Consider the following 18,728-nt stretch of genomic DNA (forward strand, 5'->3'; position numbering starts at 1 on the left):
TTTTGTCTCCTTGATTTTCTCCAAACCCCTTGTTAATGCAATGTTGTAATATTTCTTCCTCCTCCTCCTCCTCCTCCTCCTCCTCCTCTTCTTCTTCTTCTTCTCCTTTTATCTGGTTGTTTCAGAGCATGATTTTTCAGTCACAGTTACTCCATGGCCACACCCCAGATGACTCAGCTATTCTCTTTTAGTATTTTGAATATTTGATTTGGGGCTGAATGGTGATGCACCTGTTAGAGTGCATGTATTATCAAGTGCAGTGACATTGTTGCTACCTGAAAAGGGAAGATTCACAAGCAGTGAAGCAGTGCTGCTGGTGTTTCTACTGTTCTTTCCCTATTTCCACTCTCCTATCAACTTATCTTTGACCTATCAATCAAAATAAGAAACATAAAAAACTATCCTACTTAATTCTAGGGTTTGTGATGAGAAATCTAAGAAAGTCAGATAGCCCTGTATGTCACTTTCTTCCTTTCCATAGCAGCCTGTAAAGTTTTTCTTCTCTTTTCTTTTATGTTTTTTTTTAAATCTTTATTATTGGGTAGAGATGGAAATTGAGAAGGAAGGGGGGATATATAGATATATAGTGTCACAGAGACACTTGCAGCCCTGCTTCACAACTCGTGAAGCTTCCCCCCATAGGTGGGCACCAGCAGCTTGCACCTGGGATCTTATGCACTGTAGTGTGAGTGCTCAACTAGGTGCATCACTACCTTCCTCCCCATAATGTTTTTCTTTGTCTTAATTTTTTGATAATATTACTATAATATGTCTTAGAGCATTTTGGACTTAGAAACATGATATTTGTACAGGTTCCTGGATATGTATCTATGTTTTGAATGTTGTCTGTGTTTGATCAATTTTTATTGTGATTTCTTTGAATATGATTTCTGTTCCTTTCTCCCGCCCCCTCCTCCTCAAGTAGTCTAGTCACTCTTTCTTTTTTATGTTTTATTTTATTTTTTATTTACTTATTTTTAAAGGAGACATTAACAAAACCATAGGGTAGGAGGGGTACAACACCACACAATTCCCACTGCCAGATCTCTATATCCCATCCCCTCCCCTAATAGCTTTCCTATTCTTTATCCCTCTGGTAGTATGGACCCAAGGTCATTGTGGGTTGCAGAAGGTGGGAGGTCTGGCTCCTATAATTGCTTCCCCACTGAACATGGGCGTTGACTGGTTGATCCATACTCCCAGCCTGCCTCTCTCTTTCCTTATTAGGATGGGTTTTTGGGGAAGCAGAGCTCCAGTACTCATTGGTAGCGTCCTCTGTCCAGGGGATTCTGGTCGGCATCCTGCTGGCATCTGGAACCTGGTGGCTGAAAAGAGAGTGAGCATACAAAGCCAAACAAATTATTGAATAATTATGGAAGTAAAGACTGAAATAGTACAGATGAAGTGTTGAGGGGTACTTACTGCAGACTATTGTGTACTTTTGCTTTTCTCTGTAAATTTTATAGCTCTTTCATGAAATGTTCCCTAAGATTATGTATTTGTGTTTATATGTTATGCTTGGAGTCTATTTATTTATTTTTAAAAATTTGATTACTTTCATTTATTTATTGGACAGAGACAGCCAGAAGTTGAGAGGGAAAGGGGTGATAGAGGAGAGAGATGGAGAGACACCTGCAGCCCTGCTTTATCATTTTTGAAGCTTTCCCCCTGCAGGTGGGTACCAGGGGCATAAACGTGGGTCCTTGAGCACTATATCATGGGTGCTCCACCATCACCTGGACACATATCTTGAACTTTCTTAATACTGTTTTCTGAGATCAAACTCAGACATTTTTTTTCCAAATCTTTTTGTTGATGTTTTGCTTAAATGTGGTATTTGCTGTTTAGCCTGCAGATGACTCTGTTTCTCTTTTTTTTCATTATGTCTTTGTGGGTTGAGCATCTATCATAGTCATTTGTGTTGTTTTAGGCAGTGAGTTTTTATTCCCTTGTTCCAGACTTTATTTTGGGCTCTCATAGCCCATTTCCACCATATATTCGAATAGGTACACAGCTTTTTTATTATTTATTTTATTTATTTATTCCTTTTTGTTGCCCTTGTTGTTTTATTGTTGTAGTTATTATTGTTGTTGTCGTTGTTGGATAGGACAGAGACAAATGGAGAGAGGAGGGGAAGACAGAGAGGAGGAGAGAAAGATAGACACCTGCACACCTGCTACACCGCCTGTGAAGCAACTCCCCTGCAGGTGGGGAGCCGGGGTTCGAACCGGGATCCTTATGCCAGTCCTTGTGCTTTGCGCCACCTGCGCTTAACCTGCTGTGCTACAGCCCGACTCCTGGCCCACAGCTTTTGATTCTGTTGAGTAACCTGCTGTCCTCTGCTAATTAGACTAGTTCTGTGAGTTCTTCCCTGTGATTCAGAATAGTGTCAGCTTCCAAGTGTCAGTTCCTAGCTCAACATATTTATGCGGGGCCACCCCCCCAATTCTGTACAGTATACACACTTTTGTCTCCTTGATTTTCTCCAAACCCCTTGTTAATGCAATGTTGTAATATTCTTTCTTCTTCTTCTTCTTGTCCTTCTCCTTCTCCTCCTCCTCTTCCTCCTCCTCCATCTCTTCCTTCTCCTCCTCCCCCTCCTCCTCCTCTTCTCCCTTCTCCTCCTCCTCCTCCTGCTCCTCCTTCTCCTCCTCCTCCTGCTCCTCCTCCTTCTTCTTGTCCTTTTATCTGGTTGTTTCAGAGCATGATTTTTCAGTCACAGTTACTCCATGGCCACACCCCAGATGTCTCAGCTGCTATTCTCTTTTAATATTTTGAATATTTGATTTGGCGCTTACTGGTGGTGCACCTGTTAGTGTGCATGTATTATCAAGTGCAGTGACATTGTTGCTACCTGAAAAGGGAAGATTTACAAGCAGTGAAGCAATGCTGCAGGTGTTTCTCCTGTTCTTTCCCTATTTCCACTCTCCTATAAACTTATCTTTGTCCTATCAAACAAAATAAGAAACATAAAAAATTATACCACTTAATTCTAGGGTTTGTGATGAGAAATCTAGGGAAGCCAGAAAGCCCAGTCTTTGTATGTAACTTTCTTCCTTTCCATAGCAGCCTGTAAAGTTTTTTTTTTCTTTTATGTTTTTTTTAAATCTTTATCATTGGGTGGAGACAGAATTTGAGAGGAAAGGGGGAGATAGATAGATAGATAGAATCAGAGAGACACTTGCAGCCCTGCTTCACCACTCGTGAAGCTTCCCCCCGTAGGTGGGCACCAGCAGCTTGCACCTGGGATTTTATGCACTGTAGTGTGAGTGCTCAACTAGGTGCATCACTACCTTCCTCCCCATAATGTTTTTCTTTGTCTTCATTATTTGATAATTTTACTATGATATGTCTTAGACCATTTTGGACTTAGAAACATGATATTTGCACAGGTTTCTGGATATGTATCTATGTTTTGAATGTTGTCTGTGTTTGATCAATTTTTATTGTGATTTCTTTGAATATGATTTCTGTTCCTTTCTCCCCCTCCTCCTCCTCAAGTAGTCTAGTCACTCTTTTTCTTTTTTATGTTTTATTTTATTTTTTGTTTGTTTATTTTAAAAGGAGACATTAACAAAACCATAGGGTAGGAGAGGTACAACTCCACACAATTCCCACCACCAGATCTCTATATCCCATCCCCTCTCCTGATAGCTTTCCCATTCTCTATCCCTCTGGGAGTATGGACCCAAGATCATCGTGGGTTGCAGAAGGTGGAAGGTCTAGTCTCTATAATTGCTTCCCCACTTTACATGGGCACTGACTGGTAGATCCATACTCCCAGCCTGCCTCTCTCTTTCCTTATTAGGATGGGTTTTTGGGGAAGCAGAGCTCCAGGACTCATTGGTAGTGTCCTCTGTCTAGGGGAGTTTGGTCGGCATCCTGCTGGCATCTGGAACCTGGTGGCTGAAAAGAGAGGTAACATACAAAGCCAAACAAATTATTGAATAATTATGGAACTAAAGGCTGGAATAGTGCAGATGAAGTGTTGAGGGGTTACTCACGGCTAACCCTTGTGTACTTTTGCTTTCAGGTATATATTTTAACCTAGTTTATGGATATGTGTGAACATATGCTCTATCTCAGGGGACCTGGTCTATATCTAAGATTTGGGACTTTGTTAGAAAGTGAACCATGTGGAATGGAATTAGAGAATACTATGAAAGGAAAGGTGTCACCTGAGTAATGAAGCTAAAGTGTTGTCATTCCACACCTGAAGTCTCTGGACACAGTCTGAAGTGAAGCCTGCTGAGGTAGCACTCGAGTTGATTAGGTTGTGATCAGCGGATGCAATGTTATTTTATATGACTTGAGAGAAGCATGCAGGAAATCATGCCTCACCCTGAGTTCCAGGACTAGGGGAAATATAGGCTCTATAGTGGAAATGTGAGGTTCCTGCTGTCTTAGGGTTCAAGAAGATGATGGATAGTCGTTGTTATCATCACAATATTTGGTAATTGGGTTAACTTTAATAAGTCCCTCTGTTAGGATTTGCTGTACAAAACCCAACATCTTGTATATAGCTGTGGCACTGGTTGCTTCTCCCTGGTCTAGACTTTTGAGTCAACATATCAATGACTCAGCCTATGTATTAAAAAGACTCAGTCTGTGTTTTAAAAAGTTCAAGACATGCAATCAATTTTCCCCATCTCATATTAATTAAATAGTGATTTATATGACTACAATTTAATGGAAGTGTACACCACCATAGACACCATTCCCACCACCAAAAGACCCTGTCCCCTCCCACTCCCCTGCCGCCCCAGAAGCCGAATGCCCACCCTCCCCCTCCCTCACCACAGGGTTTTTACTTTGGTGCCCTACTTAAATTTAGTCAGATCCTGCTTTTAGTTTCTCTTTCAGATCTTCTCTCTCAACTTTTGTTGATGAGTGGGATCATCCCATACTCATCTTTATCTTTCTGACTTAGCTCACTTAACTCCTTCTAGCTCTGTCCAAGATGGGTCAGAGAAGGTTCCTTTCTTGTTCTTAATAGCTACATTAATAGTATTCCATTGTGTATATATACCACAGCTTTCTCAGCTACTCATCTGTTGTTGGGCATCTAGGTTGCTTCCAGGTTTTAGGCATTATAAATTGTGCTGCTATAAACATAGGTGTACACAGGCATCTTGGCTCTGCCCCCTCCAGTCACTCTTATATTTGTCTTTCTGATTGAGCTTTCTGTTTAAGGTTGAATTGCTTACTATTTCCCAAATCATTCCTTACCAACATCTTAGAATTCACAGACCAAGACTGAGTATTTGAGGGTGTGTGCTCTTATAGCCCTGGTAATCTCTGCTTCTCATGATTTATTCTATTTCCTAGATCAAATACTTGAACCATAACTGCACTCAAATTGTCCTTAACTCACTGTAACCCTAGGGTTTTTTTCTTTCTTGCTTTCTAGTCTTTTTCATGAACCCTATTTGTTGTTACTCTTTTGTACTCTGTAACTCTTTAATATAATCTCCAAATTCCTGGATATTTTTCTGCATATGTTTAGATTCTTCAAGCACTCTCATAATATGTTTTCTTAATCCTATCCTTGATATGTTCTCCAGATGTGTGTATATCTACTTGTCTGTAAGCACTGCCATTGTGATAGCTTGGTTCCATCTCAATTTTCACTGTCAGTCCAGTTTCTTTTGTTGAGCCACCAGTTAGGTTTGTGGCTGCAGTGTTGGATTTCCCTGTTTATATTTCAGAATGTTAGCAGAGTGAATCTCTCTCTCACCCTTTTTCTGCCTACTGGTCACTTGTGCCTGCACCCACCTATGGCTAAGTGAGTTTCTTTAGAAGCCCCAGCTGTGTTTTGATGAGATATCAGGTGATTTTTTTCATTGTCTTTTCTAATGTTGTTTTTTTTTTTTTTGGGGGGGGGGCGGCGGCTTAGCCATACAGTTGTTGCTACTCTATGGTCATGCCTTTGGAATTTCCCTTGGTGCTTTCTCTTTTAATTATGGGCAAATTTGAAAAACTTTTCCCTTAGTTAGTACATATGAGGTGTTGTTGAACTCGGAGAGATAAGGAGAATCTCTACAATTGATACTTGACTCAAAATTGGCAATATCAGTGTATTAACTATATTGAGGGGTATTTATAGTGACAGATTCTCCTCTTGAATTAAGAATATTTAATAACAGATACTACTGGATTGAGGTATGCATTCTCAGGAAACACTTGACATTTTTGACACAAGTTCTCCATGCATGCAAGGATTTTGATTTCAGTCCTCAGGATTTCAGAGATACTCCAAGAGAACAAACTTCCAACATATCTGATTCTCATGGTCTTTTCTGTATTCTTTACAGGACTTCCCAGTGGAACATGTCAGTGGTAAGTACTCTGAATCCTTCAGCAGCTGAGGACACAATATAGACAAGTCTTGGGGGGCTTGCCTGTGAGTTTTAGTTTCTCCAAAGCCCTGACTCCATGGTGGGAATGGCTCAGGGTCTATACTGATGGAAAAGCTCACTTCCAGAGAGCTAAAGTGGCCCCATTTTCTCAGACTATGGAGTAGTTATGGTCATAGGTGCAGTGGGTCTGTGTGTTACATTATGTTATCATAGCACTAAAAGGTTTTATTACTTCACAGAATACTTTGATGTCTTTAAATACAAACCACAGCTATCATGAAATAATTCACATGAGAAATGCAAAATGGAACAGAGTGAGCCAAAGACACACTATAGAAAATTAGACTTTGGGAGTCGGGCTGTAGCGCAGCGGGTTAAGCGCAGGTGGCACAAAGCACAATGACCGGCATAAGGATCCCGGTTCGAACCCCGGCTCCCCACCTGCAGGGGAGTCGCTTCACAGGCGGTGAAGCAGGTCTGCAGGTGTCTATCTTTCTCTCCCCCTCTCTGTCTTCCCCTCCTCTCTCCGTTTCTCTCTGTCCTATCCAACATCGATGACAACAACAATAATAACTACAACAATAAAACAACAAGGGCAACAAAAGGGAATAAATAAATAAAATAAAATACTAAAAAAAGAAAATTAGACTTTATACATGACAATTACATGTCCCTCTTTTACTGTGCAGCTGAGCTGGACAATCCACTTCTGTGTGCACTACAACAAAATCTGTGCAATTTATTTATTTAATTTTATTAAATAGTGGAGGTGTGTCTGTGGTTTCTGCAATGTAATCGAAAGTGTGTATTAACTGCCCACCATAAATGTCTCATTTTCCCAAATTTCAGTGGCAATGGTATACATTTTTAAGGGAAGATAGGATACAACAGATATGAGATATAGAATTTCTGACTTTTTTTTTAGAGTGTGATTTTTAATTTTTTTTTACCTTTTTATTTTTTTTTTCTTTTGCCTCCCAAGGTTGTTGCTGGGACTTGGTGCCTAAACTATAAATCCACTGCCCCTGGAGGCTATTTTTTTTCTTTTGTTACCCTGGTTGTTTATCTTTGCTGTTGTTGCAGTTGTTGGATAGGACAGAGATAAATGGAGAGGGGAGGGGAAGACAGGGTGAGAGAAAGACAGACACCTGCAGACCTACTTCACCGCCTATGAAGTGACCCCCTGCAGGTGGGCAGCCAGGGGCTGGAACCAGGATCCTTATGCATTGTGCCATGTGTACGTAACCTTCTGTGCTACTGCCTGGTCCCCAGTATTCTTTCATCTTCAGTGTCCCATTTTTTGCCCATGTACCCAACTTGTTATTAATTATTCACTTTTTTGTTTTCCATTAAAATTTACATAGGTTTGACTCCTGAGTTATATCTCATGACACAACCATAATGTTATACTGATCCATTCATATGTTAACTCTGAGTCAAACTCTCAGGTAAAATGATAGCCTCAAATTAAAGTGTTAAAAAAAACAAAAACAGTTCAGTTAGCAGATCAGTTTTATTAGTAGAACAACACCCTTATTTGTGTGATTTTGAAAAGTAAAGCAAGCTTTTCTTTCTAGTTTTAATTTTATTATAATTCTATGGCAAATGTTCTTTCTCTGAACTGATTGTTCACAACAAATAGTTCTGTTTTCTGAACTGATTACCTACCTCAATATGTAGTTGAAGTTCATGTCTAAAGTCATCTTCTCTCAACTTGTTCAAGTAATTTAAGATCCAAGTCAGTAAAGGCTGGAATGGCTTGTGTCTTATGGACTCTAGTCTGTTACATGCAGCATGGGATACATTGCACAGATTTTGTTGTAGTACACACAGCAGTGGATTGTCCAGCTCAGTTGCATAGTAAAATAAGGACATGGGATTGTCATGTAAAAAAAGTCTAATTTTCTGTAGTGTGTTCTTGGCTCACTATGTTCTATTTTGCATTGCTCATTTGAATTATTTCATGATAGCTGTGGTTTGTTTTTAAAGACATCAATGTCTTCTGTGAACTAATAAAACCTCTTTATCCTGTGATAACATAATGGAAGTTTTTATTAAAAGTCAGGTAACTCCTTAGGGGATCTACTTAGGGGTCTGGGACATTTTTCCTTAGAATAAGCATATGATTTCCCCATAAATCTGTGGGATTCAGAGTGTGTTTGTTGTGGTTGTGACAGCAAGAGTAAACAGTCTGCCATGCTATTGACTGGGAGCTGAATTCTGAGTTTCCTAGGGAGAGTAGCCCTTACTGAGGAATCAGAAGGAGGAAGGATGTGAGACACCTGGGAGGGTAAAGGTTCTGGGAGGATGGTCACTGTAGGACCTCAGCCTCTCCCTCAAGAGGAACACTAAGCCTTCATAAGACACTGAGTCTTTCTAAAGCCCACTCAGTCTGGTGGCCATTGATGCACAATGTGATCAGATTTTGACTGTGAATAAAGGATACTAGCCACTGACTCTTTGGTAATAAATTTCCCTGAACATCTGTTGCAGTCCACAGAGTCATCAATGATGGAACAGAGGTGGTAGCTCTGAACATACAAGCAGCCCCAAGAGATGAGTAGAAATGACCTTACTGTTTTGACTCTAGGGCCATTGTTGTAATATGTTCATTATTAACACTATTTTAGACACAAATGCTGAGTCATTGCTAGGATTCATGAACTGATCCATTAAAGTATGGAACTCAAAGAGATAAATGTCTGAAGTAGAGAAGCCAAAATTTGACCTCAGTTATGTGACATGCTCAGCTGTACTTAGCACACTGACAAGGCTGCCTCTGTCCTTGGAGTCAGTAGGAGCCTCCTAAGCTGCACCATACTGTGTGTGTAATTCTGGAAATGCCTGCATCTATAGTGAGCCCCTTAGAGGGACCTACTATCTAGCATTACTTCCCGTTGCCTGCCTGTTCACACAATCTGAAGGAACCATCAACATATATTTTCATACCGTGTGCACTGAAACAGGTGTGCTGCCACCTGACCCCCATATTATTATTATGACAACTCACAGAAGACCCAGGCATTCTGAATAGCTCATACTTGTGACTTCAGTGAGGTAACATTTAGAAATAGCTGTTAACATAATTTCCAGTTCTAGAGTCTTCCTCAGCATTGGCATCAAAACAGGAATCCATAGGTATTTAGTGAGATTTTGTCACTATTGCCAAAAGCAGTGGAAGCACTCAAATCCTGAAGGACACACCCTAGAAGGACTATTTAGTTACTAAATAGGAATCAGCATCTTTGATGCTCTTGAAAGAGCTTTGACAGTTTGACAAGTTCTGTCTTGTATGTGTTCAAGTTACAGAGAGCAGAAGGAGCTTACAGCCCACTGTGCTGAGCTATCCCTTCATTGGATGAACTCTGTTGGCATGGGGGGGCATCCAAGCCAGTGACTACAAAGACATGCAAAGCAAAGGATGGTCAATATGATTTCTTTAGTGATGATTATGTTTATAGTTTCAGATGAGATTAGGCCTGTTCTGGGTGGTATGACCATATGCCATTTACAATTTTAGTACATTACCATCTCCCTGATGAAGTGCTTGTATAAAAACTGAGGAATAATTAAGCAGCAATGGGGGCTGGGTGGTGGCACGCCTGTTGTGCACACATGTTTCAGTGCACAAGGACCCAGGTTCAAGCCCTGGTCCTCACCTGCAGGAGGAAAGCTTTACAAGTGGTGAAGCAGTGTTGCAGGTGTCTATCTTTATTTCTCTCTCTCTATCACCAATCCATGTTGATTTCTGGCTGTCTCTGTCCAATAAGAAAAAATATAATTAAAAGATGAAATAAGCAGTAATGCATTAGAATGTAATACCTGGATTATAATGTAATCCCATCCATGAGATTGGCGCAGTGGTAAAATCCTGTAAGACTTGTGAGGAATGAACTGACAGTATGTGTGGGTCTCCTGAGGCGGAATAGGTGAAGATGTTAGTATTGGGTGTGAAGCTTCTCTGTCATTTAAACAGTGGCATGTAGTTCCTTGTCATGAGTGGAAGGTACTTGGTAGTTTTCAGATGTTTTTCACTGCAAAGCCTGGGCTGAGTGTCTCCTGTCTTTTCTCTCCTCTTTTTGCCCCATGAAGAAGGAGAACAGGCTGCCAGCACTCCAGTGCTTGTCTTCGGATCCAATGACCTGTATACTCCAAATTTAGGTAAGTCCCTCTGCAATACTTAGGTTATACAATACTGTGTCACTTGTGTTTATTATGAAAATGTTTTACCAGACCCTTTGTGTCTGGTTAATTTCACATCCCTCAAAATAACTGCCTGCAAACATTGTCCATCAGTATAGTTCCCTTCCTCTACCCTTTGCACAGGCCCCAACCCATCTGTCTACACCCCTACACACCCCACCCCTATCTGTCTCCCTTTTGTGTATTCTCCTTCAAGTGTGCTGAAATTGGCCTCAAGTTTATTAATGTTTCACCCTCATTTTTCTTTTCTTTCTTTCTGGAAATCCACTTATGAGATCATCTCACTTTGCCATCTTCTGGCTTATTGCACTGATCCTTGCTAGATTCTCTCATGTGTGGCATCAGACAAGATGTCCTAACAGCTCACATCTGAGTTGTATTCTGTATGTGTGTGCCTTTAAAGATAATACTGTAGAGCTCCCTGAAGAACTAGGTTCTTGGGTTGATGAGATCCAAGAGATACCAGTTAGGAAAACTCCCTGAATATGGATGACAGGGGTGTGGGGCATTGAGTTAGACCTTCTGTTTTTGAGAGTGTGAATGGGAGCTGTGACACCAGAAAGACAAAGAAAAGTATTTCAGTTTCCTTTTGTTCTCTCCTATTTTAGTGCCATGTAAGGAAGAATTCTGCCTTTAATTTCATTGCAAAGAGCTAGAATGGTCTGCTCTGCTTTGGGAATTCAATGTGATCACACATGGAGACCAGAAATATTTCTTGGCTACTTTAAATCATGGGGTCCTTGGATTTATTTAGATAGAAATCTCTAGGAGTGAAACAGGAAACTATTAGGGTGGGTTCAAATTGACCTGTAGTGAAAACATAGGAAACACAACTCTCACATGCATTTGGACCAGAAACACAGTTTTCTCATGTGCCAGGTGTGAGAGTTAGACACAACAATCTGAGCTCTGCTGATCATGGGCAGATGTCAGGTGCAGTTTGTGGGAACTAATCAATGCAGTGTTCATGGCACAGCTGGTTTAGAATGCCCTAAATTCCTTTGGCTGATAAGCCCTCTCATGGTCATTTGGGTTGGTCATGTGAAAGCAGGAGGGAGAGGGTGAAGAGTGATAATGCAGAGGAAGATGACAGGGGACCATACTTCTCTTCCTGGGAGTCTTTGTTTAGCAGACTCTGTATGGTGTTTAGGATCAGGAGTTGAGACATGGACAGAAAGTGCTGCACCTGCATTTATGTTTTCCTCTTTGTTCCATTACTTAACTAAGGCATAAGTTCTTTCCGAGAAGTGTTGGAGCCAGAACATTTGATACAGATAGTAATCAGGGATCTTAAATGAGGTTCTAATGCTTGGCCTCAGTTTCTCTGGGGTGTCTCAGAATGAGATGTCTTCCACTCCCCAAGGAAACAAAAATATTCCTGTCCTAGATTCCCAATTAGTACAGGAAAATGGACAAGACACTTCAAAATTCCAAATAACATTTCCATGAATGAGGATGGATTGGCTCCGTTCCTCACCTGTGCCCCTTGATGACTGATGTGGAAATCATATGTAGCTCACAGATATTCTCCATGGTGATGAAGCATCAGGCCTGTGCCAAGATGCAAAGTCCATGTCCTTAGTCCCCTGTCCACTAGTCACCCAAGTCCCCTTTCTGCTTTAACCACTAATAAGAGTCAAGCTTATTCCTCCAGATCTCCTAGTACCCAAAAATTTTATAGCATTGAAGAGTCACTGGTATCATTTCCTGCAGATCTAGCATTTACAGAGTTGTTTTTTTTCCTTCTCATACTGAAACTAATTGCTCTAAATGGTTTCACATGACAGGCAGAGGACTTAGGCAGAGATCCCAGGCTCAGCCAAGTGCACTTCTGCTTTTCTAGGTGTTTTGTTCAAATAGAGTATTTGTGTACAATTGTTTTGTGGTTTTACCGTTTTTGGTTAGGGGATTTAATAGATCTATATTCCCACTTTGTTATTCGTAGCATATATATTTCATAGCATCTTCAGGATTGATTTATTATAATAGCTTTATATTTAAAATATTTTATTTATTTTATTTTAATGAGAGACAGATAAAGAGAGAGGAGATACAGAGTGAAATACCAGAGCACTGCTCAATCTGACTCATAGTGGTACTGGAGATTGATTGAGACCTTGGAGCCTCAGATTTGAAAGTCTTATGTGAGAAGGTTTTATGCCTCCATATAGTCTGAATGACAGTGCAGAAGGATACAGTGGTCTTGGTTGAAAGCCTTTCTCATTGAGTGCTCAATATATACCTTGCCATTCTCTTCTGGCCTTGACATTATCTTCTTGCCTTTAGAGTTTGTGTGGAGAAATCAGATAATCTTGTGGGTTTTCCTCTGTAAGTGACTCTGTGTTTTTCTCTTTCAGCCTTCAGGATCCTTTCTTTACCCTATTCCTTTTCATTCTAAATATGGTATGTCTTGGTGTCTTTAGTTCTGGGTCAGTTCTGTTTGGGACTCTCTTGGAATCTTGGACCCTTATGACTTTTATGTCGTTTATAGAGTATGGAAGTGCTCAACAACTATCCTCTAGAATGCTATTTTCCCCTTCCTCTCTTTCTTCCTCTTGCAAGCCAGTTATATGTACATCACTTGTTTTCAAGTCACCCCATGTTTCTGTTGTTTTCTGTATCTCTTAATCTCTTTTAGTTTTTTTTTTTTTTTTTTCTTTTTAGTTTCCTCTAATTGATCCTTAGTCTTGCTAATTCTGATTTCTGCTTCAATTATTCTGCTCTCTTTCTCCTCTGGTGTTTTCTGTAGCTCAATATTTTGTTACCCAGTTCAGATATGTATATGTTTGTTCAGCTAGTTGTGCTCTTACCTCAGCTACTTCAGTTTTCATTTCTAATTACCTCCATGTAGTGTTTTCTTTGAGAGTCTCATTTGTTGTTTCCCCATTTCTGATATTACTTTCAGAAGCTTTCCTCAATCCTGTAATTATTGCATCTATTAGTGTTTGGATGTTTTCCTCATTCATATTTGCTTCTAGCTTTTTTGGATTTTTTTTCCGGGCTTTTTTCCTAGTTCATTTCTCCAATGTTTCTTTTTGATTTGACCATTATCTTTGGTGTGTTATGAATTTTACACAAAATAGCTCCAGTCATGCATGCAGTTGGTTAGTGTTCAGTACTTATAAGAAATTTACATAAATTTCCTGGGTGTTGATATTTATATATGGTGTGAGGTGGTTTCTGGTCGGTTGGTTCCTGGATCCTTGAAGCTGGTCGCCTCTGGCCCCTGATGTGCTTCAGTACTGGGTGGAGCTGTTAGTCTAATGTTGATACAGCTGCTTTTGCAATATGGAAGGTAAGGTATGTTCAAACTGAAGAGAAAAGTGGATTGGAATAGCAAGATGGCACCTCCTTATGTTGAGAATAGCTTTTACAGGCTTGAAGGGTCCCCCATCACTACTTTTCAATCCACTGATCACAATTCCCTGGATTGACTTGTGTCTAAGTAATGTACTTAAGAGTTCACAGTTGCAAATATTAGCAGTTGTTTTCCTTTTACCTCAATCCATGAGGTGAAGCACAATGAATTTTAAACCATTGTGATGTTGATGGAATTTTGTATGTTATCCCTGTGGGCTATGGGATCCTGAGGGCTTTTTAACTGTAAGTAGATTTTTCAGCTTAATCACTCACTGGAGACCAAAAGATAAAACAGGGTGAAAGATAAGATAGCACAATGGTTATGCAAGAGACTCATGCCTGAGGGTCCAAAATCCCAGACCCAATTCCCCTGTCCACTGCCAGCCAGACCCAAGTAGCACTCTGTGGCCCAGTGAGTTTCTGAATAAATTCTGGTTATATTTGTTGAGATTTGAGGTGATTCTTCACCATTTTTCCTAGCTGATCAGGAAAACATTGCAAAATGGCTCCTACTTTCTAGCCACACTTCTTGACCACTGGGAGGGTAGATTTCATCTTGAATCACCTGGCCATTCTGTGACCTTGATACCAATATCGAGTTTCCCTGCTGCTGTTCCATCCTCTAAGGGGAAAAGCAATGGGGACTCACAGTTGTAAATTAGCAAATTTTAGATGATTTTCTCCTCCCTTCAAAAGTGTTTCTATTGGTAAAACTCACACCAGAAGTGATAGGTCAGCTGGCAAACTCTGACTGGTACTAGCCACTCCTGAATATGCCTAGGAATCTCTCTCTCAACCCCTCTCTGTCAATAAGCCACACATTTTTGCACTCACCTGTGGCTTGGTGGGTATTTGAAGAGATCCTTGTCTTGTGGAGTTCTCAAGTGATCCTTATTGCTTTTCAAGCATGAAAGTCATGAGGCCTTCTCCCCAGCCCTGATTTTTTTTTTTAATAAGGGAAACACCTGTGGACTTTGGACAACTTCTCCACTCCCACTCCTCCTCTGAGAACTGCTGTTCTTTACTACATCTGTGTGTATTTCATAACTTTAGATTCTCCATAAAATTGGCTGTGGTATTTCCTTCAGAACCTCACTTCTATTCCTGAGCATGGTGTTCATTCATGTTTCACAAATGAAAGGTTACTAATCTTTGTAAAGACTTTTTTTTTGTAAAATGCAGTATGTCTTTGTCAGATCCCTGCTGTGGGACTTTGGTATGTTTCATGGCTTCACAATTGTGAATATTGTTGGGATGAGTTGTGGAAGGCATAGATCTCTTTTTAGGTACAAATGACATTCCTTAGAAGTGGATAGTTTAGTCAGTAGCAGTTTGCTTGATAATTTGGGGAATGTCCAAATGTTTTTCAATCTATAACAGGCTACCTGTCCTATTTGGTTGTTCACTTCAGTCAGATATAAAGGCCATTATGAATGTGCTGGGACAATGTGATCAGGTTTTGTGTTCAAAGAGATGCTTACTATTTTCTGTGTTCTAAGGGATGCCAATAGCTTTCTCTATTTTCATTTTTCCATGAATGTTTATTGAAGAGGAATCCAGCCCTGTGTTCACATATCCTCAGAAGTGGGCCATTCCAGTCAGGGACTGTCTGAAACCTCTGTCAGAGAAGAACAGTTTGATAAACGGTGTGTAGAAATGTTTTCATTGAATTGTTCAATGGCCATTTTTGTAGTATGTTCATTGTTACATAGTTCACACAATGTTAGACAATTTTCTGGAGTCATGGAAAGTCAGGAACTCAAACATATAATGTATAAAGTACAGAAGCCAAAATGTAAATCAGACATGTGGCCTCAGGCTGATTCTCTGAAATGCTCAGCTGTACTTAACACACTTAAAAGGCTCTCCCTGACCATGGGGACCCGCCCAGCTTGTTCCACAGTCTGTATGTAATTCTGACAATACCTGAGTCCACAATGAGCCCCCTCCCCCACTATCCTTCATTGCAAATGGACTTCCTGTTCATAGCCCCCATGGGAGCCCTCATCATATTAGTAGTGTGACAGATCACAGAAGATTCTGGGATTCTTGTCACCTCAAAGATATGACAATTATGAAGTTCCAATTAGAAATATCTTCACTTGTAATGCTAAGTTATATCTCAGTTCCTAACACCAGGTCATTAAGTGAATAAAGAGATATTTAGTGAGTTTTTTTCCCTTATAGCTGTGAGCAATAGAAAGGCTCAAATCCTGAGAGACATAGTTAGCAGAAATAGGAGCTCACAGCAACATTTTGTTATGAAGATGCCATCAGCATCATTGTCTCAGTGCTGTTGTGGAGCTGTAGGAGACAGAGCTCTGCTTTACACATAAGAAGATAGAGTAGCTGCTCATCCACTTCTAAACTATCCTGAAGCTCTTCTTATTTCACTGGATGCACTTTGCTGGGATAGAGGGACTTTTACACAGTGACTGACTGCACTGACGTGCAGAGCAAAGAATGTGCCAGAATAATAGTGTATCTACAATAATGACTTTCTACTTTAGTGTACTACAACCTCCCACAATGAATTGTTTCTCTAAAAACTGGAAAGTGATTGAGAAATACAGTTCTAGAATGTCTTTATGTAACTGGATCCTGCCCATGAATTTAGCTCTATGTTAAATCTGATAGAAATTGTGATAAAGGTATTGCCAGTATATGGTTGCACTGGGACAGAAAGACTTGAACATGACAAGCTGATGTAGCACTTAAGGCTTCTGGGAGATATGGCTAAGGACTAACAGTCAATAGTAAAGACTCCTTCCCCCCCCCCACAAAAAAAAAACAACAACAACACTGAGCTGGACCTCCAAAAAGCCACTGAGCTGATGCATCTCTCTTATTTGTAATGATGGCATGTAACTGAATCTCCTTTGTGGATGATTCTCTGCTATGGTTTCAGATTAAGTTTTCCTGTAATTCAGTGTCTCAGTTTTTTATTTATTTATTTATTTTCCCATGCCTGCCTCCCCTAAGATGCTAGCATTCAGTTGCTTGAATTTGCAATCATAATTATACCTCATCATTTTGAGTGTGTCTGGCTCTGCAATAACTTTCTCATTCATTCGTGTCTTTAAAGATTGCATTTTGGAGTCACTTGAGGATTTGCCCACAAGTGAAGAATTTCCAGGTAGGAACAGCCACTGAGGTTAGTCCTATTGGAAGGAGATACAGAATTTCTACTGCCATTTCTGAGGCCAGGAGTGAGTAATGAGTCAGATAGAGAAAGGAAATAACAGTGAGAATCAATGTGGGTATATATATTTTTTCATATTGCCTGATATCATAGGATGAAGAATTACGTCCTAGGTGTCAGTGCACAGTTTATATAATAACCATCTTTTCTTGCTTTGGTAGGTAACTAAATATCCTAAGAGTCCTATCTTTGCCTGAGCATTTCAATCTGTTGGTTATCTTGGTTATATTTGGTGAGAAATCCCTGAAATGAGGCACATGCTCATTAGTTTGGGTTTCCTCCTCACCTGTCATAGAAAGAATCTGAAGACACCATCTCTTTTTAAAATTTTTGGGGTTAATTATTTAGAGTAAACAATAAATGCAGTTGTTGATATAAGTGTAAAGTTTCTTAGTTTTCTGCAAAATGCTGTAACCCAATAGCTGAGTCCTCTTCCACCATCACATACCAGGACCTATCCCCCTCTTCTAGAGCCCTTTGCTTTGTTGCAATACACCAAACAGTTCAAGTTCTGTTTTCTGTTTTCCCTTTTGTTCTTATTACACAAGTCCTATGAGTGAGATCATCTTGTCCTCATCCTATTCTTTCTGTCTTGTCTTACTTAACATGATTCCCTCAAACTTCATCCAAGATGAGGTGAAAAAAATGAATTCTTTATTCTTTTTTTGTGTGTGTGTGGTGAAGTCTGACATTTATTTTATTTTATTTATAAAAAGGAGACACTTGACAGAACCATGGAATATATCACAGTTCTTTTGAATTAAGAGAAGGATGTTTTATAGTGTAAATTTCTGAAAGTTATCATTATGCTATTTGTTGAACTCTTTCCCTAAACATTGTATTTAAATAAAATTACATGATTAAGATAATTGAAAGTATCTGGGGAAATGCATGAATGACCCGTGTGTCACAATTTGTTTAGACTTTCTTATCCAAAAGCTAGTTTTATCAGGCCTACAAGAGGGCATGAGTTGACAGGGGATAAAGGGATGCTCAGTTTTGAAATAATGGGTTAGTTGCATTTTGTGTGTCTAGCTGAATCAAATATTTCATCATAGGTTGCCTAGTTAACTTGGGAATGTTATCCTCACCATTGTCATTGCTCACAAATATGAGCCCCCCCACTTTGCTAAGTTGTATACTTTCATACCTGTACATGTGTATGAAAGTAGTATTTTTTGAAAGTTCACTTAGTAAAACTATCTTAGTTTCTCTTAGTAAAACTACCTGTAGTTCATCCATTTTCTCCAAACTGGTGAAATATTTTTTCAAAGGCCAAGTAATATCCTATTGGGCATATACCCTATAACTTCATTTTCCAGTCATATTGGTGTGGTCACTTAGGTTTTATTTCACATTTTAATTATTGGTATGTTGTAGCTATGAATAAGCAACTGCATATACCACATAGTAGTGTTTTTGTTTCCTTTGGATATGTGCCCTGGAGTGGTATTATAACCTTCCAGTTGGAAAATGGACTGACTGTTGCTCTGTCCTTCTATCTCCATTAGAGGGTTCTGATACAGGTGTCTTCAGTGGTGGATCAGAGGGAGATGTGTCTTCATCTGACACTGAGGTAAGCTCACATGATATACAAATATTGT

At 39.8% G+C, this 18,728-nt stretch overlaps 1 protein-coding gene across 4 annotated transcripts in view; it reads left to right on the forward strand.

Annotated features, from left to right (window-relative positions):
• LOC132540451 (uncharacterized) overlaps nucleotides 1-18,728 on the forward strand; it is a 53,596-nt gene that overhangs the window by 13,152 nt on the left and 21,716 nt on the right. For all 4 annotated transcript variants that reach the window (XM_060198184.1, XM_060198183.1, XM_060198186.1 and 1 more), the window contains exons 3-7: nucleotides 6,315-6,339; nucleotides 10,452-10,520; nucleotides 15,473-15,568; nucleotides 17,008-17,058; nucleotides 18,636-18,700. In XM_060198184.1, coding sequence (XP_060054167.1) covers nucleotides 6,315-6,339; nucleotides 10,452-10,520; nucleotides 15,473-15,568; nucleotides 17,008-17,058; nucleotides 18,636-18,700 — 306 coding nt within the window. The remainder of the gene's footprint in view (nucleotides 1-6,314; nucleotides 6,340-10,451; nucleotides 10,521-15,472; nucleotides 15,569-17,007; nucleotides 17,059-18,635; nucleotides 18,701-18,728) is intronic.

Source organism: Erinaceus europaeus, chromosome 9, assembly GCF_950295315.1.
Source record: "Erinaceus europaeus chromosome 9, mEriEur2.1, whole genome shotgun sequence".
Lineage (NCBI taxonomy): Eukaryota > Metazoa > Chordata > Mammalia > Eulipotyphla > Erinaceidae > Erinaceus > Erinaceus europaeus.